This window comes from Ptychodera flava, chromosome 10, assembly GCF_041260155.1.
Source record: "Ptychodera flava strain L36383 chromosome 10, AS_Pfla_20210202, whole genome shotgun sequence".
NCBI classification, from domain to species: Eukaryota; Metazoa; Hemichordata; class Enteropneusta; family Ptychoderidae; genus Ptychodera; species Ptychodera flava.
Genome location: NC_091937.1, coordinates 6,124,291 through 6,150,495, shown reverse-complemented (window position 1 = coordinate 6,150,495; position 26,205 = coordinate 6,124,291). Strand labels below are relative to the sequence as shown.

The following is a 26,205-nucleotide window of genomic DNA, read 5'->3' as shown; positions in this document are numbered from 1 at the left end:
GCCAATCAAAGCTAAGCATTTATTCTGAACTGATTGAACATTTGATAAAATCCATTCTGATGAGATAATATTCAGTAACAGCTAATCTGATTGGATGAATCTCAAACAACGGCCAATCAGATACTTAGACAAATGCTACGTCTATGATTGACCGATATTTTGTAAAAGCTAACCTGATTGGATTGCAATAAAGTAAACGACACATGCTTGGTGTTTGACAATAAAAATATAGCATAACCTTTCCACCCCTATTTCCTGTATAAATGTCCAACTTTACCATAGGAAACAGTGGATTTGGATCAAACCACTGGGGTGAAAGGGTTCACATTATGAATTTTGGAGGTAGCACTGAGCACAGGCGAAACCGTAGTTGAAAGCGGTTATAGTATAGTAGAAAGGGGAAGGTATGACACGATCCCAGACAGCTGTTATGTACGGGGCTGTCAGTTCATTTCACAGCAGCTTGATTTTAATAACATTCTATGCAATGTACAATATATCTATTAGCATGACTTTTTACTGATTTAGTAAACTAATGTTGCGTTGTTTTGACCACAAAATTGCTTCAGGCTAAACACTACTGAATGCTGAACAGAGGGGGTGGCTGCTGTATGTAACAGCTATCTGAACGAGGGGAGAGGTGTTTTGGCCTTGATATGCTATTAAAATTCCCGTTTGCAGATACTGAAGTTGGGAATTGCATATCGAACTTACATTTAGTGAACAATTGGTATATTTATAGGATGAATTTTTACCATGTTCACGGTGGATAACATTCCCGGAGGGGAGAGGATGTCATACCTTCCCCTTTCTACTACACTATAAGCGCTGTTAAGTACGGTGGTGCCTGTGGCATTGACTACATGGAGAAATGCGACTAAGAACTGAAATAAACCAATAATATATGTAGATCCTTTATCTCACAGTACATCGGATTGAAAAATAAAATTAAGTACAAATAAATAGAAATAGTTGAATGTTGTGTAACCAATCTGCTGAAATTTCAATAAAGTACAAAAAAGTACAGTGAATCAGAGGTTGTTGGTAAAAATGAGTTAAAAAATTCTGTTGAAAGAGAGTATTTTAAAACTCTATCACTACTAGAGATTTGTTTACATTGAAATATGTGTTGCAAAACTTCATACCAAGCCCACTTTCACAATAATAAATTGTCTTTTAGAGTTAATTCTGTAAGTGTAATGTTCAGATTTCAACCACTGAGGTATGCATACGCATGCATGGAAAATTAGTTGCTTAATGTTATCACATCAAAAGCAGCAGAAATTGCAAAACATGGACAACTGTGTCAGAATACTTCTGGCAGAACAAAGAAAAATCCCATTTAAAACAAAAAAAATACACAAGTCACTTTGAATGGCAGTGCAACAGAATTTTCAAGATGGAAATATACACAGTGAAAATAATTTGAATCTTAGCACAATTATTTCCAGTTTAATGGCTTCAAGAAAATAGGGGCTAATATACATTTGTACATTAAAATTGCCCCCTTAAGCAACAGTAAGAACACACGCAGTGAAATGGCAATCTAATCAAATTTGCATTTTTTGAATTTCCGAATTTTAAATTCAATCCTGACTGGAGGTGATCGTATACAAATAATAGATCTCTAGCAGTCTTCTAACACAGCAGTATGACGTATTTTTCAATTTTGATTTTACATCCTGAGCACAGTAACGACAACTTCTGCTATTACAGTAGATCACACCTCATGCATCAGTCTTTTAATTTTTCTTATATTTTGTTCAATGTCAAGATTATTCTCTCTTAAAAATTTGGAATAAAACTTTTGGTCACCGTGCAAAATTTATAATTAGAGATCAAAACTCTCGTATTTGAAATTCAAAATGGCTACCATTCTCCATATTAACATTATGGAGAAGAGTGATTTTCATGAAAACAAGATGGTGACTGACCTATTTTCTTTCTTGTTTTCAAAAGGCTCCTGAAACACTTTAATATGGCAAGGAATGGAGAAATTCAGAGGATAATCATTTTTTATGAAATCTGTCACTGAGGTGCTCACTACCTTAATCGACCCACTGCCCTGTAGGTTCTGTTTTGCTTGATCGGTTGTACATACACAAAGTTAAGTAGGCTGTAAATGGTGACATTACTTCAAGACGGTAATGACACACACGCACACACAAAAAAATGGTCTCGATGTTCACATTGTAACGATTTGTCTTTCAAGAAAAGAGCAAACACTGCCCTCTCATTTCTATGGTAACTACCGTAGCTAGGGTGGCTACATGGTTGGAACTGCCAACAATTTTTGTTCAGACATGGATGACGTTGTGAAAACGAAGTGTAAATCTTGGGGTAGGAAATGACAAAATAATTTGCTAACTTCACTGTTGTTTGCATTCGGCTGGCTTCTGTCCATCCTGAGGATAAAACAAAAAGAAAGATATCAATATAAATATAACAAACAAAAGCAAACAAGTCTCCTGTGGTTTATAAAACCATAGTTTTCAATCAAATGGATAGCAGTAGGTCAGCTGGCTGCTCATCTCCATTGGCAAAAAGGTTAGATCAATTTTACAAATATACAAAGACATAAATAATATAGGGTTATTCACAAAAGGATGAGGGCTCAGTGAGTGACGTGTACCAGTCAATAATTCACTCACTAAACAAGAGTCCATACAGGGCTGTATTTTGTGTTAAATGCCAGTTCAATGTCATTTCAGGTCATTTTTTTTGCAGAGGGTAAAGACATGGCTTGACGTGAACAGCAGCGCGATGATTGAAAAAAATTGCTACAAATCTTTGGTGAGAGACACGTTCAGGTAAAACAGACTGTCTGTGCTGCACACATGTAAAAAATGACGTCAGGCTCATATCAATACGCAAGGTGATTCGGTTCTGGCTTTTCGCTAAGGAAATAACGATGTCGAATTTAATTTCGCATAAAAATTGTTTAAAAAATTATTTAGATATCAAATTTAGCGCCAATAAGGTATATGATAAAATCTTTACGGCCCTGGTAGGGTTTTGCGGACCTCAGTCGTACAGCGTATGGGCCCTCGCACACTCTGGCCCTTCCGTGGTACAACCTTGGTCAGCAAAACCGTATCAGGGCCGTAAAGATTAGCATAATAAGACATAAGTAGTTTAAATAGTGCTACAAAACCTTCATTGCCATCAGCTATATGAAAAGGCCCATTCAGCAAGAGTCAATAAATCGTCTTTTTTCAAACATTTTCATAGCTTTCAACTTTTGCTGACAACCTAGTTGAAAACGTTGTCAGTGACAGAAGAATTTCTTAATCACAATGTTATTAATTAAGCTAATGATTTGATAAATTTTGCTGACTTACTTTACTTGGATCATAGTCAGGATCATTTTCATCTTCTTCATCGCCTTCCTCTCCCTCTGCATCCTGCAAAAAAATCAAATGCAGCATATAAAACTCTTTTTCATTGGCTAATCATGGAATATTAATCAGCAGTACACTACTGGCAGCCAATGAGTCGAAAGAATTTAACTTGGTGAATACCATAACTATAAATGCTGGCACTGTCCCTTTTCATCAGTTTATCTTTGCTATTGCAAAATATTCAACATTTACCAATATTCAAATTGTATGAACAAAGCTTGAATCACAAAACATCACAGATCACTTAAAAAATCTGGCTACATGATGGTGACAAAGGGACTAACTAGATAATTACTGAAGGGTTGGGTTTTTAAAATGCATGCAATTTATTTTAAATCAACATGTGAATGTCTGTGTTGGTAAAATGCTTTCATGTGATAGCCTATCAGGGACTGCAAAGTGATATAGCTATGAAATATGATGACCACAGTGATCGTTTCTGATTGATACCTTGCTGATCAGGGTTTTAAGGAGAAAACCTATCATCACATCAATTTTGTTGTTTGGTGTGATACAAATCAAACATAACTTTTGTTTCTTGTGCATAAGATTTATGATTGAGGAATCTGAATATTCATTAATCATACACTCTTTAATAAATATTGTTTTACAAATGTCATGTTATTATTACTAATAGTACCAAGTTGTAGGGTTGCTGTATGAATAATTCTTCACTGAAACTTTGAAGACTTTTTTTTTCAGGGGTTGCAGGTTTTTATCGTTTTTATCTATTCCTTAACTCTCCTCATCAAGTTTGGTAAGATCAAGTTTAACTGATTTACAAACAAAAGATGCCACGGAGTGGAAATTAAAACGAAGTACTTTACAACCGGAATTCTCAGTATATAATAATGTCATTTCCCTTCAATTACTTCATATAGGGTGTTAATTATCTAAAGTACTATTGCTAATAATATCACAAGGGCAGTATAGCTTGTAATTATGATGGAGCAGGGATTGTGTGACCAAATAATGATTTGAAGATGTACATATTTTTTATCAAATTACAATTTATGGGAAGTGCTAAAGACTGGAGTGATTGAGGAATGACATTTGACTATACTTCCATGCTATGGGTATTTTGATTCTACGGTATGGGATAATAAAAAAGTTGGATATCTTCAGTGCTTTTACTACAGAAAACCAGGAATTGCAAATGATTTGAAAGGATCCCAGTCATCCAGGGTGCTTGCCTGGAAACAGTGATGTGAGATGATGCATTTTAATACAAACTGAGGAGGATATGGGTTAGCCAGTACAAACATATACGGTCTAGTTTGATTATGTAAAATGATATTTGCAAATTTAAATTCTGCTTTTTTGCTTAAAGCTCCATTAGCTGCAACATTCGGCACTTTTTCAGAATTTTTGTCATGTGTTTCAACTAGTTTCTGGCAATAAACCCTGAACCATGATGAAATACCCAGTGTTTAGCTAATCAACAGAGCGTACAGTTTTATCTGCATTGTTGAAAATTGTATTCAAGTCCAAACCAGAATTTATTTGTCAACAATAACAATGGTCATATCACATGTACACACTCAGGCTGAGTTGAAGATCAAAATACCGGGGATTTCCGCATGGTATGGGAATTCGGATGAGAAAATGTAGTTGATATGGTCAACTACAATACTAGAAAACATAATGGAGATGAACTGCGTGAACATTTTCATCAAGCATGCTGATGACAGGAACCTTTCTGATTACACAACCTAAAGGTAGGTGTAAGACTTTAATTGACAACTAGAGTGCTGCAAAATTCAGCTGGGTTGAAGTATGCACTGATGTACACAGCTTGTAATATTGTTTCTGGTTAAAGCAGCCTTTGCATGCAAGTCTTTGCACACAACTACATTTTCACTTTGTTAGTTTTTACCCTAGCCTTTCTGTTCACAATTACCTCTTCCTCGCCTTCTTCTTCATACTGCACAGAAAAGAAGAGAAAAAGGAAAAATAAATTAAAAAGCCACTCAAAAAAATTTCATTGCACTTTGCATTGACTGATTACACCGAAATCAAGGTGCTTCTGTCTCATCCAGAATTTTCTCTTTAACCATTTCAGCATCACTTCAGAGGTCGAATTCACCATAAGTTGACAGGTGTGTGGTGGTGAAAAGTTTAAACCCATAATTCTGAATTTTGATACTGTAGTCCAGCTTTGAAATCATTAACATGGCCAAACAAGTAATGGCAGCCTGGAATTTCAAGACTCATCTGGATTTTTTCCAGTGTTTTTTTCCACAGAATCCAATGTCAGAAATGCCATCTCCCAGTTATTCCATCATAATTTAGTGATACCTTCTTAACGATAAGCAACATTTGCATTTTCAATTTTATGGTTACTGGATCTAAGTCACTGTAACATTTGACAACTGGTGTGATACAACACTGCCAAATTACTACATCATTTACAAATCAAACCGACATCACATTTCTCATTCACTGACCTCATCCTCATCTTCAATGGCTTCACCAGTGAAATAAAGGACGGCCTTGGGTATAATTCTCTCTCTAAAGAAGTGACCAATCTCAAAGTCAGCTGCTAAAACTACCTCTGTCTCTTCATCCTGTTGAAATAAATAAATTGATACACATATATAACCTTTTGATTTTGTCACATTTGAACAGCATAAAGACCAAACAGGAATGAGAATTCATGGGTACACCGAGTGCATACTGTACGTAATGATAAATTGTTTGTTTCACCTCAGGTTACATTATCAAACATATCAGATCGGCATGCAAGGAGAGAAAGTGGGTGAAACCATCAGATCAAAATAACCATTTCTGACATTTTCTGTTGAACTCAGAAAACAAATTGGAGTAATGTAATCCCCTTACATTTCAGGAATAATTTTATACACTTGCTGGAGGTGCTGCTGAGAGGTTAATGTTATTGTAGTTAATATGACACTATGGTAATGAAATTGGAGAAACAATTTGAATCATTTTTGGGGGACCTTTGAACATTTGTAAATGATTTTTGCTGTCATTCATTCATTCATTCATTCATTCATTCATTCATTCATTCATTCATTCATTCATCCATCCATCTGACAATCCATCCAATGAGTCATACATACATATAGATAGACATATAGTAACACCTGTAAGAAATTATTTTGGATGTGGCATCAATGAGAATCTGCAGGGTCATTTCATTTTCAAGGACTCCCAAGGATAACACAATGAAGAAATACATGAATCCTACAGTTCTATTTCATCAACTTGAGTAAGACTGGTTTTTACAACTCACCATCTCCCCTTCGTCTGAACTTGTGGCGGATTGAAGAAGTTAAAGAATGAATCATTTTGCACAGTTTTAGTCACTGTCCTAGTCGTCCCCCGGCCTTTGTGTTTCTGTTTTTTCTTGATAACTTTCACTGTTACATTCTTTCCTTTCTTCCAGTCTATTGTACATCTACAGATCAAAATTCATGTCAATATAATCAGTATAAGTCTGATAGAATTAGAAATCTTTGAAGGTGTGTGAAATTTCAATTCATAGACAATATCTATGACCAGGCAGGGAAGACTCAAAATATCTGGTTGCACACTGCACCATGCATGTCCAAAGTACATTGTGCCATAAGCTTGCCAGCCAACATGGGGAACATGCAAATTGTGCAAGTGGAACAATGGGAGAGGAAATACACCTCTATCTCAATATACTAACTATCATACTGTGTATGATCATTTTGATGGTAAACATTGGCTGTGTGGTCTTGGAATACATTCAGAGTAAACTGAATGGAATGAAAGATTGCCTGAGGCATCTCATTGAAAATACTGTCAATTTTTAATTTTTGACAAATTTATACAATTTTCCAGCTCCTTTGCATACTTTTGGTAATGACAACTTTCTTTGAACAAAATCCTTTCTACAGGCTGGGGTAAATCTACACACCAAATGACAAGGTGATACGTATCGTAATTCTCAAGTTTTCACATTGGACGGACATACATACATACACACATAAACATACATACATACATATAGACATGGCCGACTAACCCCTATAGCTCGCCTTGGTATATACATATACCAGATGGGAGTTAAGAAGGTGTCAAACAAGTCACTATGCAGTTAGTGAGAAGCTGACACCTGTCAATCATTTCTGAGATGCAAAACAGCCACGGCTAAAAAATCTACTCTGAAATCTGAACCACCATTTGGTATTGCAAGTCAAATTACCTAGAGTACTGGATGTACATCATGGTAAAAGATTTCCATGTGCCTTTGATACGTCAACTATCTGTTGCATTAGTCATAATAATGAAAACAAGAAGAGCTGTAGGTCTGAGTGATTCATGATGTTGTAGAGCACAAATCTTAAAGATCAATTCAGAAAATGAACAAAGGAATTAACAACAAATAAGACAAAAGACTTACCCTGTACAACTAACAATTTCAGGTCCTTCAAAACTAAACGGGTCACTCTCATCTGGCTCTGATCGCATTGTGTAGTGTTTGGTTAAGCTTTTATTAGTGAAGTAATCATTAGCAGAAAATGATACTCGAGTGTAAAACCCTGCAAAATGAGACCAAAAGAAAATGTGAACTCAAATGTAAAGCCCTGTTATTTAAAGGCACAGTAGCTGTAACTTTTGATAATATTTTCAGTATTTTGTCCTCTGTGTCACCTACAGTTTCTTGTTCTACTCCCTACATCATGTTGATATGCAAAGTATTCAATTTGTCACCACAGTCAATGCATTATCAGCAATGTTATTGTTGACAACTGACTTTTAGTCAGGACTAACAGTTAAATATCAACAATATCAACAATAACATGGCACTTTACAAGCATACATACTTTGTTGAGAAGCTCAATACTTGGCACTTAAGCATATAGTGTGAAGAACAACAGTAGTTCTTGAACAGAACAAAATACTGAAATAATCATCAAAAGTTACAGCTACTGTGCATTTAATTCTGATTAATGGATGAAATAGACACTAGCCAACAATCTGGAAAGTTATGAATTCCTCACAGTGATGGCATCAATGAAATAATCTCTTCACAGCATGTTATGTTCAACATGTGTCCAAGCATGGAGGTCATATAAACAAAAGCAAACTAATATATTGACCACAGAGGGCAGTATTTACTTGACACAACATGTGTTAAAGAGAAGAGTATGCAATACACAGTAAACTCCCCAACCCCTTCATCTAATTCTGTCATCATCACAAACACCTCAGGCGACTAGTTTTTTATTTCATGCAACTTGTAACACTTAAGTCATTGGAGAATGATTTTAACCTTTTCACCCCCATTTCCATGTATAGAGGTCCAATTTTACCATAGAAAACAATGTGTGGAGCTGGACCAAACTACACGTATGGTGGTGATAGGTTATGTGCAACAACTACAGGGTAATAGAGCTCCCTCTAGAATAAAGTGACAGAGGAGTTCTCAACTCACCATTGTCTGTCCTGGCTCAGAGAATTAACTTGAATATCTTCTAAATGTCGTAATATTGGTTCATCATGTTCTTGCACCATCTCACTTAACATGTCTACATTCTTGAAAATTGTGAGCCAGAATTCTGGAATTCCACTCGGACTCTCTGTGAAGATCATCAGATCAGAATGAAATCACTTATATAACTTGAGAGATAAGGTTATTTCTGTGAGGTGACTTGAACGCATTGTGGCAACCACATCATTATTTGGTCATTAAACCAGGAAGACTCAATCATGTAAATCACCTTAAAAGAGGCCTGTGGCTTGCAAGCTTACATTCACACCAAAATAAGACATTTTGATATTATGAATTAACATCCAATATTATCATGACCAATTGGAAACTTAGCTTCTTAAAGCAAATACTGCGATGCTAATACTTATAACCAAAGACAGAAACTTCGTCCTTAAATCAACATGTACATGTAAGCAAAACTTTGTAAAGATCCACAACTCATTTTCCAAACACATGCTAGGTTTATCCTTCACTAAAATAATCTCGTGTAAGCCCATATCTCTCATGAGATGGTGAAAGCCATTTTCCAGGCAGAGTTCTTATCGCACAGTACCCATAGTTTTTTTTTTGTGTTCGATTTGGCGATGAAGAGACACTGCCACAGTGTCCTCTTTACATGGTAAATCACACCATACTGATCCACCGGACCAAAATTAGACAAAAGTATGAAACTACTTGAAGGTAAAAATGGTTTCTTCCAAAATTTGGAATTCTAACATAAAGTCAACTCAAAATGAGTTAAAATAATCATTTTCGGACGACGAAACATCTGAAGGGCAGTCACTTTTGACTACACAGAGAGAGGGTGCTGGTTCGAAGTGGTGCAAATGACCTTGGGGTCACATGAATGTCAAGCTTTCTGTTAGAGAGATATTTACATGTATGAACAAACGTGCAATAAGAACTCTAGTTCCAAGAGTGGGATGATAAGTCAAGATCTAACACACAAATAGTTAATATCTGACAAGGTAAGGGTTTCAGGTTGATAAGGATGCATGGAATGCTGGGTAAAAACACGGCAAATACTTACCTTCTTCTTTGCCATCTTCTTTTTCTTCAATGGTAACTTTCTTCTTCAAATCATCCTGTCAATTAATTAATATGAAATTTTCTCCGTGGAATTACCTATCTCAATTTTGTTTTTAACTGTGTAGGTGGTAAGACTTGCAAGGAAATGGGTGTGAAGATGACAGATGTACAGAATATGATTGGCAATGACTCTGATGATTTTACAGGTTGCTGGAGCACAGCTTTAACACTGCCAATGTCCCTAACTGCCAGAAATCAGATGGTGTACTCATATCAGATTTCATTTCTACCACCAAGTTCATTTACACAAGTCACAGTTAAACTTTGTTTTCACATTTTATGGAATATTCATGACAAAAGGTAGTCTGCTGGTGCAGCTAGCTGATCAATTTTTATATACAATTTGACGCTAACTTCAAAGGTTGTAGTGGTATAGAAACTTTACAACATTAGACTCTAACAGGTTGTTTCAAATTTTGGACAAAATTATTTGAAAATATCATACATACTTTATCTAATTACAGCAGATAATTAACAAACTATTTTGTGGAAGGTGTCAAAGTTGACAATGACAATCAAAGGGTTAACTGGAGTACTTGTGGGTTTGGGACCCCTAGTAAGTCAATTGTGGATTGTGATCTCTTGCTGGGATGCTGTGGGATGGATATAAATACCCAGGGGTGAGAAAATCATTTTTTGGGTCACTAGCCCCCGGGCTAGTAGCCAAAAAATTCTACTAGCCCACCCCCAGTTTCCACTAGCCCTCCCTCCTGTGATGTTGCAAATTTCATTAAGTTTAATGATGGGTAAACTTACCAATGATGTGTAATATACAAGCAATGTTCAAACTGCATTTTATTTTTTAACACTTTCCACACCAATGTCTTCTAGCTGAGATTCAGCAGTGGTTATAATTTTGTGTCCAATCAAATGTCTCACTCATGTACCAAATGTCAACCAATTGTTAGCTGCTTTATCAGCATGGAAGTCAGCAAGACTAGGGCCTTCACATACAATGTGTAGCTGGTCTTCAAAGGCCTGTAGCCCGACAGGCTAGTAGGTGCCAAAAACTACTTGTCCGGTGGTCAAAATCACTAGCTTGTGAGTTCGGGCTAGTGGATTTGCTCACCCCTTAATACCTAATAGTAAATTATGGGTAAGATTGTGTGAAATGCAAATCCCCCCTGTTAAAACATCAGTGATTTTAACTTACAGCCAGTAATTTCTTTATCTTCATCGTCATCTTCATCTTCACTACTTGCCCATTCACAGTCAGAATCTGTTGGCTCTATTGCACCTGTTACAACATCTTTCCTCTACATATTAAACAGAAATCAAAGTTTCAGTTTTCCTTTTACTAATATGCCAAGCCAAGAATTCGAATGCACCACGACATGAACACACCACGGTTAAAACGACATCATGATCTGTACAAAAGTAAACAGGGTAAGGAGGTTGACCCTGTAATATTTCATTCCTAAAGGACGGCAGTGGGCTATGTGGTCAGTCTACCTCCACTGGTGAAAGGTTTTATCAACTTTGCCTACATACTACTACAGAAATGTCATGAAAACATGTGGAAAACACTCCCTGCCTAGTGTTTTGTGTGGATTTTTTGCAGAGACCTCTTTCCTGCTGTAAACCTTTTATATTCAAACGAGATAAACATATTTATGCGAGCTGCATTCCTTTTATACCCATGGTCCAGGTTTAAACGCAAAGGCCCCCTATAAAAAGCTGATTATGGTTCAACTTTACTAATTTTAAAAAGTCACGCTACTGGTAAGACATACTCGATGTGCTGCCAGATTTCCAGAAATTTGACAGGGGGACAGTGTTAATATCCATCCAATCTGATATATAACATCAGTGAATGTATAGCGACTTCGTTTATGTTGACAATAAGTTGAAAAAGCTGCTATTTCAGATAACGAATAATTTCACAAAACATGGTTCTAGAATGTCCATTTGACCTTCGTTTGAGTGTTTGCCAACAACCAACATCACTATAATGTTGCCAATTTTGTGCCTACAGTGCTGGGCCTCTCCCTTAAGAGAATCCTCACTGCACCACATTAGTGAGAGTTTTGTCTTATTAGGAATGAAAACTAACTCACCTTCTCATAAAGTGTCTGATAGAGGGATGCATACTTGCATTCCAATTCATGAACTTCTTCATAGAATTTAGCTTCAGTCTTGGCATACTTCAGTTGTAGATTCTTCAGGGCTTTGATACGTCTCTTGACTACCTTAGGTAAACTACAACAACCAAAGATTACTGTTTTTGACCTTCTCAAAGTTGAAGTACAGTGAAACATATCTAAATCGAACCCTGTCTACTCTAGAAAGCTGTCTATACTGAACACCTTTTCTAGTCTCTTCCACATAGAATCACATGTTTAAGGAACCTCTATAAACCAGACACCTTTAAGTTTGTAAACGGAACAGTTTGCTCAGTCCTTCAGTGTTTGGTTTAGACAGGTTTTACTGTGCATGTACAGTCAGACATAATCAAGTAATTAGTGGAATATCTGTTGGCCCTAAGGATTTAGATGCAATGTGGTAGTTTACACTTAGTTATAAATGGTTAATACATTATAATGAACAACAGTAAATCAAAGAATTTTTTTTAACATCAATTTCTTGTTACTGCTTGCCTGTGTCAGATGTACCATGGTGATGAGACATTGGGTTGAAAGCAAGTTAAAGTTCAGTCAGCTTTTATCAACTAACAGAGTGTCTACTTCTATTCATCTATTGAGTCTATAAGCAATGTGGCAGTTTATCTGACTTTACTACAAAATGGTAATACACAATATTTAAACAATAATGTGCGCCCCAGAGGCTGATAATGGACGAAAGCACACTTTGCGCGACATAATGTGCGAGGCGATAGCCGAGCACATTATGGAGTACAAAGTGTGCTTGAGTCCATTATCAGCCTCTGGGGCGCACATTATTGTTATTATTGTATAGCTTTGCCAATACCAGCGAATTTGCTGCCCACGGAATTCATAAATTTGAAAGAGAAAATTGTGTACAAAAAGTCAAACGAATGTACATGAAAATCCGCGTCTGTCCAGTTCGCGTCGCGTCGTTCACACTGTTTCACCGTCACGCTGACTTGCTGTTCACAGAAAACAACAAAATATTGAACCACCGACTCACAAAAGTTTCAAATGTATGCTCACGTGTAATTCTTACCAATAATTATCCATACAGAGACACAAAATTCCCTGGGTAAAAGATGATACCGGAGCTCAGACGGAACGCGAACGACCCCTTCGCGATCCACAAAAACCCACAACAAATCACGACTGCTCGATAGACGGTCATTCGTAGCATCGTATTCATATCTTAGCGATTATTGTAGTCAATTTTTCAACTGGAGAATGAAAATATTCTTGAAAATCTTCATAACAGTGAATAACGTATTACCAGTAAAGATATCCTGCTATTTCTGTCAGGAAAATTGACTGTAATTCGGTCCGTGCATAGGCGCACGACGAATTTTAAAATCAATTATCTGAATTTTTAATGTTGAAACATGCATTTTATTAACAAATGTGCAAACGGAAATCGTGCGGCAAGATTTTGAGGCATACAGTGAACAGTGCCCATCACTACAGTGCAGTGCACGGCTGTGGCCGTTTAGCTCTGCTGTTACTTATAGTATACACTCGGCCAATTTTAAAACCACTTGTCTGTAATTGAATGGTGAAACATGCATTTTATTAATAACTGTGCAAACAGAAATCATGCGGACAGCTTTTGAGACATACTGTGAGCAGCGCCCAGAACACGGCTGTGGCCGCTCGGCTATCTTGTACACATTACTCTAAAGGTACGAAACTATTTGGAAAATAATTTAAATAAAATCCGTAAAATAAAACGTTGTTGGCAACCCTGGGGATTTAAACTTCTCTGTGTTGTCGCATGCGTGGTACCAAATCGATCGACTGGGTTCTTGAAACACAAAAACTGCACCGGGCCATGTAATTGATGGTAAGTCGCTAATTTCACCTGCGGACAACTCCCGTGACACCGCCATTTTGAAGGCTATTCCTCAGTACGAATAACAATGACGTATTGGTTTAAAAGGAAAGTATGCGCATGCGTCAACTTCAAGCTGCACACTTTGAAAATGGCGCTGGCAGGGGACTTGTCTGTAAAAAAACATTGCGCTAATTATCAGCCGTAGTTAGGGCCGATGTTAACTTTACAAGTTAGGAAGCCGATCGATCGATTTTTGTAAGTATCCCCTTGATTATGTTGAAGTTTGAACCTCGAGGATGGCCAATAACCGTTAATTTTGTCCAATTTAAAAATAATTTTCCAAATAGTTTCGTACCTTTAGAGTAATGTGTACAAGACAGCCGAGTGGCCACAGCCGTGTTCTGGGCGCTGCTCACTGTATGTCTCAAAAGCTGCCTGCATGATTTCCGTTCGCACAGTTATCAATAAAATGTATGTTTCAACAATAAAATTGTAGACAAGTAATTTTAAAATTCGCCATTTGTATAAAATTAGTAACGTTAACAGTTGAGCTAAGCGGCCACAGCCGTGCACGGGGCACTGTTCACTGTATGCCTCAATAGCTGCCCGCACGATTTCCGTTTGCACAGATTTTAATAAAATGCATGTTTCAACATTAAAATTACAGACAAGTGATTTTAAAAGACGTCGTGTGCCTGTGCTCCGACTGGCCGAGCTCACATCAGGCCGACTTTCTCGTATTCTTTTCGAAACATAACGAAGCGAAGAAAGTTTGGCAAATGAAAACTTTACTATGAATTATTCATTACTTACTTCAAGTTCCGCCATTGTTGCATCAATATTATTGCTGTTCGAGTCTCGTGTACAACTTCTCAGGGAGAGAGAGGAGATCATTGACGTCATCAATCTTGGCGGTCTTGATCACGTGTACAGCAGAAAATCCCAATGTTTTGTTTTGAAAGTTTGTTTACAAAACAGCTTTTCTAAGCGGCCGAAACGTATCAAAATGAACGAGTTTGTGTGCCGGGATTGGCGAGAGGTCTATCCAAGAAGAGTACTTCACCTTAGTATGGCCTATTAGCTGTAGTTTTACAAAAAATAATTGACAATTTTGATCCATATTGCAACTTTAAACTATCGATTTAACGTGAAGCAAATGAAACGAGTTACTGCAGGTAATTTAAAAGGGCTCAAAGTCCGTGACATTTCGTGAGTGAAGAATAAATATTGTGTTAATACTTATATCAACATATAGATTAAAGTCCAAAAGTGTCATTTTTCTCATTTTCAATTACGTGTTCCCATCCCTTCGCAGTACATAATGCGGCAAATTTATATTCCATTCATACTGTTGGAAATCGGTTACAAATGTATTCGAGTTAGTACAGTCACACACGTGTATCCACAGACATGTATCCATGCATGCATGCATGGATGCATGCATGCATGCATGGATGCATGCATGCATGTATGTACGTATGTATATGTGTATGCATGCATGCATGCAAGCAGGCAGGCAGACAGGTAGGTATGTAGGTAGGCAGGCAGGCAGGTAGGTAGGTAGGTAGGTAGGTAGGTATGCATGTATGCATGTCTGTATGTACGTATGTACATATCTAGTCTTCGATCTATCCATGTGGAACTCGCATATTTTATAGGTAAGCGAACGAACTAAGTTATATGGAGGGAGTGAGGGACAACATGGGCGCACCCCGCCAAAATTGGAAGGTAAGGTTAAATTTTTGAGATCATCGAAATTATATCGTATGAAAATATTTAAGCATAAAATATTTATACTTGTATTGCATTTGCATGGATCAATGGATTAATACTTTGGGCCACAAGCAGAGTAAAACCTGAGCCGTATTTCCGAAATGCAGACATAGACGGAAGGGGAACCGATATTTTGTTGTTATTGTTGTTACTGTTACACATTTAACGTGGAAGTGAGTGTGTCTAAATACTTCAGGCCATTGCTTTAGCCCCTAACAATTGGGACAAGTTTTAAGGTATATCGCGCCTCGGAGACAGATATTCGGACTCTCAAATTTTTTTCAATTCTCTTCTGATCTACCACTTGTTGGGGTTCATTTTGTAAAGCTCTTGGCGAAAGAAAAGTTTTTACCTTCTTAATTTTTCGAAATTCGAATTTTTCTATTTTTCTCTATGGAGTTAATACAGGAATGGCGGCCATTTTCAATAACGGTAAATCTTGGGTTATTTGTTTCTCTAGTACCAAAATTTGCACGGTGACCCCCGATTTTTATTCATGATTTTGAAAGAGAATGGTTGAAAGATTCCTTGTGACAAGTTTGTGCAAAAGTTTAAGTCTTTCACTTTCGAGGTGCACACTATACCTTAAGGGTGATACTTTCAGGTTGACGTCTTCTATATTGTTCGGCGAGGATTTGAATTACTAATAATGGGGATGCAATCTCAGGTTATGGGGTTTTCCTCGAATTTTTCAAATGTGACTCTTCCAATCATCTGAAACCACTTCCGTACCGTAATAGTTTCAGTTGCCGTAACTTCTGTTCAGTCCCTATTACCCAGTGTTTCCATGATTAACTGCGAACGTGTCTACGTATTTTACAGATTATCTCGAATTTGCTATCGAAACAATAGAGCGTAGTTTGTTGGCAAAGGACTGGAAACCTCTAGGGCGTCAGCTGAGTGTAAGCGAAAACAAGCTGTCGTTTATAGAGGAAGACAACAAAAACAACGTACAGGAACAGATACATCAAATGTTTGTTCAGTGGAAAAGGTCAGCGGGAGAGGCCGCAACTTTAGAAGTTTTGATTAGCGCTCTGGACGCAGTGCAATTACGACATTTGGCAGACAGTCTTAGGACTATTAATCAAACAGGTAATGACTTCGAATATTTGCTGTTATGTTTCATGACTATGGCCGCCTGAAGACCCTGATCACAGTCACCTGTGTTCTAAAATTCCACTCTGCGCCTATGCGCCAACACGTGTGTACAAATGCCTGAGAAGTGTGTACAAAGTCTTCTTCTCAGGCATATGTACACACGTCTATGAGGCGCATAGGCGCAAAGCTGAATTTTAGAACACAGGTGACTGAGTTCACTTTCTTTAAAGTTCTGGAAGCGCATAAACGTAGTCTAAACGAGAGCCCTCAGACGTAGACACGAGCTTAGAGAGTCACTCTCTTCCCTTGTGCCTTTTCTGTTTCTTATTGGTGTAGTCGCTCGCACGAGGGCACGAGCAGGGGTACAAGGGACCGTTGTGTCTAGCAGCTCGCGGTTATGCTTGCGGCATTCGCATTTGCCACCCCCCTTTAGGGACTGGACATAAATTACAGGGGGTGGGCCGGTGTTTTTCGAAACACTGCTGCATAAAAAATAGTGACCCTTCAAAAGTTCATGCACAAAAATTAGTGACCCTCCCCCTTATCCGTGCATGAAAATAAGTGACCCTCCCCTGTTACTCAATACCCTCCCAACAAACCCACAATGTGTTCAAGACCTCCTTCTGACTTGCTATACAAAAGGAAGGCAAAATGTAGCCGATATAACATTTTGTCCAAAAATATTAAATCATATGTGTGTGATAATTCATGTAAATGTACTTTGCTTGAAGTGGCAGGTAAAAAGTGCATGCGTGTACAAAAAATGTAATTTTTAGATTTCATTGATAATGTTGATTCACTATACATGGTAGTCGACTATAAGAAAACTATGAACGTGTATTTTCCAATATAAAACTAGCAATATCTGTTCATCTATAGATGTTTAATAACCGATATAAATATTCTTGATTTGCATGGGTTGTTTACAAGTGCTCATGTGAACAAGATATTTGATTTTGGAATTTCGCTCAAAATATTGATCAACTATACATGGGAGTCTATGACAAAACTGTAAAAAAAATTTTCACAATTAAAAATATGCATTATTTGTGCATATATGGACCCTGAATAATTGATATAATTGTACTTGATTAGAAGAGGGTGGTAGCACGTGCATCTTTGTACAAGAAATTTGTTTTTGGAATTTCGCATAAAGTGTTGATCCATTATACATTGCAGTCTATGATGAAACTATAATTTTTTTAAAAACAAAACTTGGCAAATCTGTGTATTTATGTATGCTTGATTATTGATATTTATGTTCTTGATTAGACTAGAGTGGTTACAAGTCCATGTATGTGCAAGAAATTTGATTTTGGAATTTCACCGAAATGTTGATTCATTATTCATGGCAGTCTATGATGAAAATCTATGAATAATTTTTATCCAATACAAAAATAGGAAAATCTGTGCATTTATGTACACTCGATTATTAGTATTAAGTTCATGATTAGACTAGAGTGGTGTCAAGTCTATGGTTGTGCAAGAAATTTGATTTTGGAATTTCACTGAAATGTTGATTCACTATGCATGGCAGCCTATGATGAAACTATGAATATTCTTTTTCCAATACAAAAATAGGTAAATCTGTGCATTTATGTACACCTAATTATTAGTATTAATGTTCATGATTAGACTAGAGTGGTTTCAAGTCTATGGTTTTGCAAGAAATTTGATTTTAGAATTTCACTGAAATGTTGATTCACTATGCATGGCAGCCTATGATGAAACTATGAATATTCTTTTTCCAATACAAAACTAGGTAAATCTGTGCATTTATGTACACCTAATTATTAGTATTAATGTTAATGATTAGACTAGAGTGGTTTCAAGTCCATGGTTGTGCAAGAAATTTGATTTTGGAATTTCACCGAAATGTTGATTCACTATACATTGTAGGCTATGAGGAAACTACAAATACCTCATAGGTTATCTGATCCTAAATTGTAATTCAAAATTTGTTCGACCTGAAGCTTCCATTTGTTATTGATGACATTTTGCACTATTCTGAATAGTTTGTATTCTGTCAATATCCTCAAAAAATAAAAAATGTACATACAGCTTCATGAACATTTGACACCGACCCGTACCCAATGTATTGTCAATGGGAGAATGATATCAAATAAGTGATCTCCCAAATTGTTATTGAAAGCGCCATTATAGGGGACAGTTTATATGCACAATAGAGGAGTTGGATGTGGCTGCTTGGATCATCAATACATTGTTTATTATACCCTTAAACTTGTGCCCGAAGGGCGTGCCGAAAATGGAAATGACAGAAACTGAAAGTGCCAGGAGGTATTTTTTTCTTTTTTTCAGTATTCCATATTCTCCAATACGTGCACATGCAATTTCAGCTTTGATGCATAAAAAAGGTGACCCTCCCCCATAGGCATACACAAAATTTTATGACCCTTCAAAAATGCTTGCGCAAAAAATGGCGGCCCATCCCCAAAAAACACCGGCCCACCCCCCGTAATTTGTGTCCAGTCCCTTATGTGCTAGAGACTACATCAGTAACCACAGTTACGTGTGGTTGGGTACATAGTAGCCCTGCTACATATCTGTGTGTTCCCGGCGTTATACGGCCTTTAACGCCGGGAACACACAGACCTTACCATAGACAAATAGAGAAACAGACTAGCAACGCGGCATGCCCTTTGTTCCATAGTCGTCTCGGTAGACTATGGCCTTTTCATATTAAAATGAGCTTCAAAGGTGTTAAACTTTTTGGAGACTTTGTTTGTGGTTGATAATTGCACAAGATTATGCGAAAAATACGACGAGATGGCATCGTGCTGCCAGTCGCGTAGCAGCCATAGTTATTTTGTGAGCTCTCAGGGCAGAAACACTGTTTCACGCCAATCAAAACATAACACGCCAGCAGTTTGATAAACATGTCCTTCCTTGACGAACGTGTATGACTGACCGTAAACCATTGAGTAAAACCAGACAGTATCGATAAAAGACTTTCAAATTTGGTTCAAACACACCATTATATATTCATAAAAATATGAGAGGAATTTTTAAAATGGTAAAACTCACTTTCCTGAAGCTCAAAACACTCCCGTTTTCGCCAACACGCCAATTCCGCTCAGCACCACACGACAACAACAACACAAACTTTGCCAAACATACTGTTGCTTAACAATTGGCGAAAATCCGAAAATTACCGAAGGATGCATGGTCGGCACTCTTCGCAAAAGAGAGGCGAGAGCTACCTGAGGCGAGGCGAACATGGATGGGTAAAGTAACCGCTTCACGCCTTGAACAATACCCGTTGCTAGTCTGTTTCTCTATTTGTCTGTGCATTTACGCAGGGCTAGGTACATAGTGGAGTACATAGCATGTCTTCCCGCCTCGCCGTTTGATGTCTAACTTAAAATGTTAATACAAAAACAAAAAACAGAATTTCAGTTAGTTTGACACACAGCAAACGTTAATTGAGTTGCAATGTCAGATTTCATTACGAAATTCACTGTATTCTGAACAATAGTTACCTGAGGTGTGCAATCTTATTTGAATTCTAGAGACGGTAGCAGGAGGAAAAGTGATCGAGAATCCAACGTTTTGTTTTGTAATAAATATAATTATTCAGAGTATTGACGAGATCCACCGACGCTCGCGTAAAATTTTCAATGGCATTCATTCCGATCCAAGCGGCCATTCCAATTTTTTTGGGTTTTTTTTACACAGATGCACAGACTGAACAAACAAAGTCCAGATCAGTTTCTGATGAGAGGATCGAGGATAAAAGTGTGAAGGGGAAAGCCCAGGCATCAAGTACTAAAGGCGAAAGGTCTGGAAGAAGCGAACGTGGCGGCAGATCAGAGAAAAACTGGAAGCCCTAATGATTACTTTATTTAAGGTGTGTTTGTAATGAAGCCGTGATGAACGTTTAAATTGTTCACCATGAATTGTGAAATTTAAACCATCACAACACTGTTATAAACAGACCTTCGTGGTAGCTGACTATATGATTGCATAAGCCTAGATTTAGGAAAGTTGAAGATTCATCATCCTTGAGTCACACGTCATACAGAGGGTTGGACTGATTACCTATTTTGCACAGATTCTATAAAAGTCTTGTATGATTGAAATCTGTCAGAAAAAATGAGAATTATCAGGGATATTGAAGTTTTCCAGATGTTTACCATAAAATTTAGCGACGGGAAAAGTGATTGTCAGTTGTACTTCTGTAAACTCCGTCCATGATGGTTTTGCGATGCGTCATGGAATGTGACGTTGTTTTTCATTTATACAAGAGACTTTAAAATATAGTACGTAATAACACGATTCGTGTGATTTACAGCAAATATTAAAGCATATTTTCACCTTCTAAATTCAGTTGATCCCTCCAGTCACCATATTTACGAACCTTCTACTTCTTTGCCGATATGGGCCATGCATTTATCCCAAGAGGTTAGTTTGGCAATGCTGTTCAGCAAAGGCACCGAATTTTACATGATACTTACCGTCCCTTTGCAATCTTCTCAGGAAATTCTGAGTCTTCCATGTTTCTTGAATACAGATTCCCATACTTGTGTTTTCTGGAGATCAACCGTTATCAACATACATTTTCAGTTTATTGCTTCAACGAAAGGAATTTTTAACATTCTAATAGGTCATTATTTAATGTCACGAGTTATGATTGACAAATACCGTCCATTGTCCTGGAGACAACATGTTGTATTTTGCTCTTTTTTTATGGCGTTCGGATTGTACAATCTCAATTTTAACAATGCATACTATAATTCTCATTGTATAATGAGACAATTTGAAGAGAAACATTTCATGTAATGTTTACTTTAATACTGTGTGCTGTGTTTGCTTGAATAAAAGACCAAAAGGAAATATTCGAGTAGAGGTATTCAATTACTAGAATTCTCAAGATGCACACAGCGACAGCTGGCTCACTGACTGACAGTAACCAAGGTGGTTCATAACATTCTAAATGTGAAACACAACGGACGAAATGAAAGCTAACAAATCTTCTGGCTCTTACTTTGATTGAAATTTCTTCAATTTTCTGTTTTCTTTTCACTATTGATTTCATTGAATAGTCAATATTAATGCTGAAACAAGAATGTTGTTGCCAACTTTTGAGGTTGCCATCATCTTTAAATTTCTGTATCTTAATAATGAGTTTGAGTATCATGACGAGAGGTACACTGTTTGAAGACGCTTATAAAAGAGTTTCTTGTAATAATCTTTGGTATCTTGAATTTCTTTAATCTGCTCATCACACAATTTTACTGGAACGGCTGGTGCAATATCTTGTCTATATTTATTTGTCGATTTCAGCAGGATGACCAGGATTCGCAGGGCCTCAAAGTAATTTCCACCGATAGAAGCTTTTTTCTTTCCTCGATTTTGGATATGAGGATTCCATATTCTAAGTGTATCGCTTGACTTCCTGGAAATATGCATGGTAAATATGCAGCAGAGCAACAGGAAGATTTAATTACATAAGGAAGGGAAATCATAATTGTTGATAGCTGAGCGTAGTGCAGTAGGCTGTTTATCTCCAAAGATATCTCTCACGCACAAATGGTGAACCTCAGAGTCAATGTTATAACAAGCAATGTTGGTTTAAAGTTAGGTTTATGCTTTAAAGAATTCGTAATGTTTGACATTTCCAAGTGATGTACATATTCAAGGAATGGTGACACAAGTATTACTAACAGAAAAAGGGGTTGTTCAATGCTGTGGTAACCGGGTGAGAAATGATCATCTATGCATTTATCTAATCTAGTCCAGTCCTTGCATGATGATTCTGATGATTGCAAGCTGTAAATGACTTTCTGTGTCGAACACACATGTGTTTCGCAACACTGAAGAAATCTCCAAAGATTTTACCTTCAAGTAATTTAGGGACTGACCAGTTTCTTTGCTTTCAGACCACGACAAAAAGGGGGCTTTCCCCCTCCCGGCGTTAAAGGGGAAGGTTACTCATCTATGTGAAAACTTGGTTACACCCCCGCCTCCTCGCTTCCCAACAAACTACAACTGTACCAATTTGGTATTTTGGTGCCTCACATCATTACTGTGGCGTTGTTACCTAACACTGACCCCACTTCGAATTGTTTCCGTTCTGTTGTTTATTGGCAGCCAACAAATAGAAGGAAATGTCACGAATTTTATGCAGAGCGTCGTTTGCCGAAATACTCCTCTTGTCGCCTTGTTGTGTGGTATAAGAATCCAGTTTTTGTTAATGTGTTATGTAGCAGATACAAAATAAGGATATCAAAAACACTTCATCACTCCTAATCCACAAGATTCTGATCAGCTTCTCAAAATAATCTTACAAAGATCAGATCTGTTTCCTCTCCCAGTTCCCGCAAGGGAAATTCCAACATTCCAAAAGCTCCCCACTGCCGTCTTTATACAAAATATTTAGTCTTCCTAATTGTCAAACCCTTGAAAACAATGATAGGTGACGTGAGTATCATATCGACCTGTATGCCATGACGCCTATCACGCATATTTTTTCCGGCAGCCGTACCCCTGTGAAACGTCAGACAGGGATGACTAAATTACAGTTACGTATTGTATAACAAACATCGCACCATGGTCATCTGGGCGGTGATCCAACCATGATATCATCCTTATATTGAGGTGTTTATCTGACCTTAAAGGTACACTATTTGATAGTAAGGGGTAAAAATAATTTATGGCAAGCTTAAAGTAAATACAAGTATGTTAACATGGACATTGAAAAAGAACGTTTTCTGTAAACCTAACTCCATGTACATCTTTTGTTAAAGTTGAACTCGTAAAAGAAAGATCAAGCATACAATACAGACTAATTGCTATTTTTGAACAAAAATGTTTCAATCTGTAAGCATCCTGAAAATAGATTTCTAGCGATTGAAGACAACTTTGTGCAACCAAACCAGCACAAGTACTAAGCAAAGTAAACTCTAAGCAACATAAAACATGTAAGCTACAAATAAATCATATAAAAATCATTAGAAATACAGAAATGTAGCTATCTGTAGCTACCAAAGGCTGATAGCTATTTAATGTGCCAAATAAACCGACAATGTATTCCTATAAGACAGTTGTTGAAAATATTTTTGCAGTTCAATTCTTTTACATTTTCAGCTCTTTCAGTACATTTTTGATACTCGGGTAGTATTACAAATATTCAGGGCAACGTAAACATGTGGTCGAATATTTGACGTTCGGGAACCTTCCGTTATCATGAGAGGCGAGCCGCACTGGGTGTCTTTGAAGTTGGACAGGGCTAAACGCACCAAAACTGGACAAGATCGATCCAAACGGGACCAAATGACACTCTAGAGAGCATGCATGCATGTACGTGTATCAATCTGTCAGTAAGCATGTGCAAGTGTGAAGCCCACATGTATACCACTGACACCAGATTCATGTGCCTGTTACAGTTTGTGGCATGTACTGAAATACTGCAGTAGAGTATTGAAGCGTTTCTGAACACGAGAATGAGGGAGATCATGTTGAAATGGTGTCATAGTGGTATGTAGAAAACTAAATCACATGTGACCCAGTCACAACTTTGAAGCTGTGCATCAAACATACATCTACACAATCACTGTTTATAGGATAGAAAAGTATATTGTTGGATTGACTGTCCTCGAATTGGTCAATACTTTTAGCAATTTTAGATATATAACCATACTGTATTTCTGAACGAGTGGACTTAAGTTATAAATAGAGGATAGCTTAAAGCCACAAAGGCACTAATAGGATTGAGATTACGGTTGATAATATCAATAATGTATTTGTGTTGTTCAAATGATATCATAGGAGCGGTAAATAAACGATATCTGTGAGACGTTACTGACTTTCAAACCTTCGAAAGAACATAAACAATTTGATTGGTTTCATCCTAATGTAAAAAGCTGGCTTTGGTTGAATTTAACTCAATACACAGAATTTAAACTCTACGCAAGTTCGTTGTATTTACTTTGTAAAACTTGTATCGCGTACTCTTAAATTTTTACCAAGTTTCAATGATGCAAATGTTTCAATCAACAAACTTTATCGACGGTTGTTACATGTTACCAATCTTCAACAACTTTGTGGGCAGCAAGAAAAGAACTGCGTGTCGACGTCAGAATTTATTTTCTGCATTATTAGTTTGCCTGACTCATACTGGGCATGCCGTTTCTGGGACTACTCACTTCATTTACTTTTATACTAATATAAAGCGTACGATTTTAGCTTCTATAAGATTAGTAACTAAGAATGAGATGTCTGAAATCGTCAGGGGCAATGATTTTGTTTGTCAAACAATGAAAATTATCAATTGCCCTCGCTGTTGTTTTGATGATATAATCCGAGGAAATCATTTTTCCTGGAATATAGTGCTACATATATGAATATGACTTCGGCTCATCTCTGTTGCAGCTAAGTCGACTTACAAAATCAGTTTGATAACTTAGCAAAATCACTATGCCTTCTATTTTCTATCCGATCAAAAATTAGCTTTTGATTTTTAAGATCCGTTCAAATACCAGACCTAATTTTACATTACAGTAGCAGATTGAGTTCATTTTAGAAATCCATTGTTTACGTTTTATGTATTTAGTTTGCTTTTCGATAGTGAAAATCTTCAATTTCATACTGAAAAGTGAATCGATTATTATTTTCTTTTGCATAATGGCAATTATATGCATATGGTTGAAACAACAGCTACGGCAACTTTGTGTTTTTCAATTTATTGGCAAACAACAATAATTAAAGACAACAACAACGCAATTACTAAGCTCGCTGTAGTTGGATGCGGAAGGTTAATTCGTTGATCTTATTTTGTAAGTTTTTTGTAAGTTATACTAATATACTAAAGAAAACCAGATTTAAAACACTTGTCGAAAAGGAGGATGTGTTGCAGCAATCGCTTTTGAACATTGCATGAAAAAGTCTTCACAAAGTGGTGCATGTTGAATGGAATATATCACCTAGTAGAGATGCTTTGTAAAACTTGTATAATAAATCGTACAGAAGGTTACAGTAAACCATCCCCTATTTGTGATTACAATACTGTAACACCTCGAAACTGAAAACTTTCCAAACTTTCCCCGAAGAAACTGAAAACTATATTCATTTCATTTCCAAGAGTATAGATCTAGGGTTAAGAAGCATATTCGGGGAATAGAGAAACACTTGTGGCCAAGAACTTATCGAATAGGCTTATTTGAAATTTCAAAAACCGTAAATATTCATCGCCAATTTTAATTTTTACAAACTAGGATGATGAAACTTTGACTTATTTAACAACCTTCAAGCAGTACACAAGCAGCAAACTAGGGAAACGTTAAAATCTGAGCATCCAAAATAACTGCCACAGAGGCAAATTCTACCTACAACTTTAACAGGTTAACAAAGACTGTAACTAAACATAACATTGAATTTTTCCTACAATTTTCATAAATGAAAGCT

The 26,205-nt window shown here is 37.0% G+C and overlaps 2 protein-coding genes and 1 pseudogene across 2 annotated transcripts in view; 2 read left to right on the top strand and 1 right to left on the bottom strand.

The window, feature by feature from the left end:
* The window catches only part of LOC139141862 (probable U3 small nucleolar RNA-associated protein 11), a 248,198-nt gene that overhangs the window by 193,453 nt on the left and 28,540 nt on the right, over positions 1–26,205 (top strand). The gene's annotated exons all lie outside the window — the stretch shown is intronic.
* LOC139142969 (nucleosome assembly protein 1-like 1) lies at positions 6–14,281 on the bottom strand (annotated as a pseudogene).
* LOC139142968 (FAS-associated death domain protein-like) lies at positions 13,997–21,636 on the top strand. Its single transcript, XM_070713163.1, has 4 exons — positions 13,997–14,020; positions 15,570–15,639; positions 16,507–16,776; positions 20,479–21,636. The coding sequence occupies exons 1-4, from the start codon at positions 13,997–13,999 to the stop codon at positions 20,631–20,633; spliced, it is 519 nt and encodes a 172-aa protein (XP_070569264.1). The 3' UTR covers positions 20,634–21,636.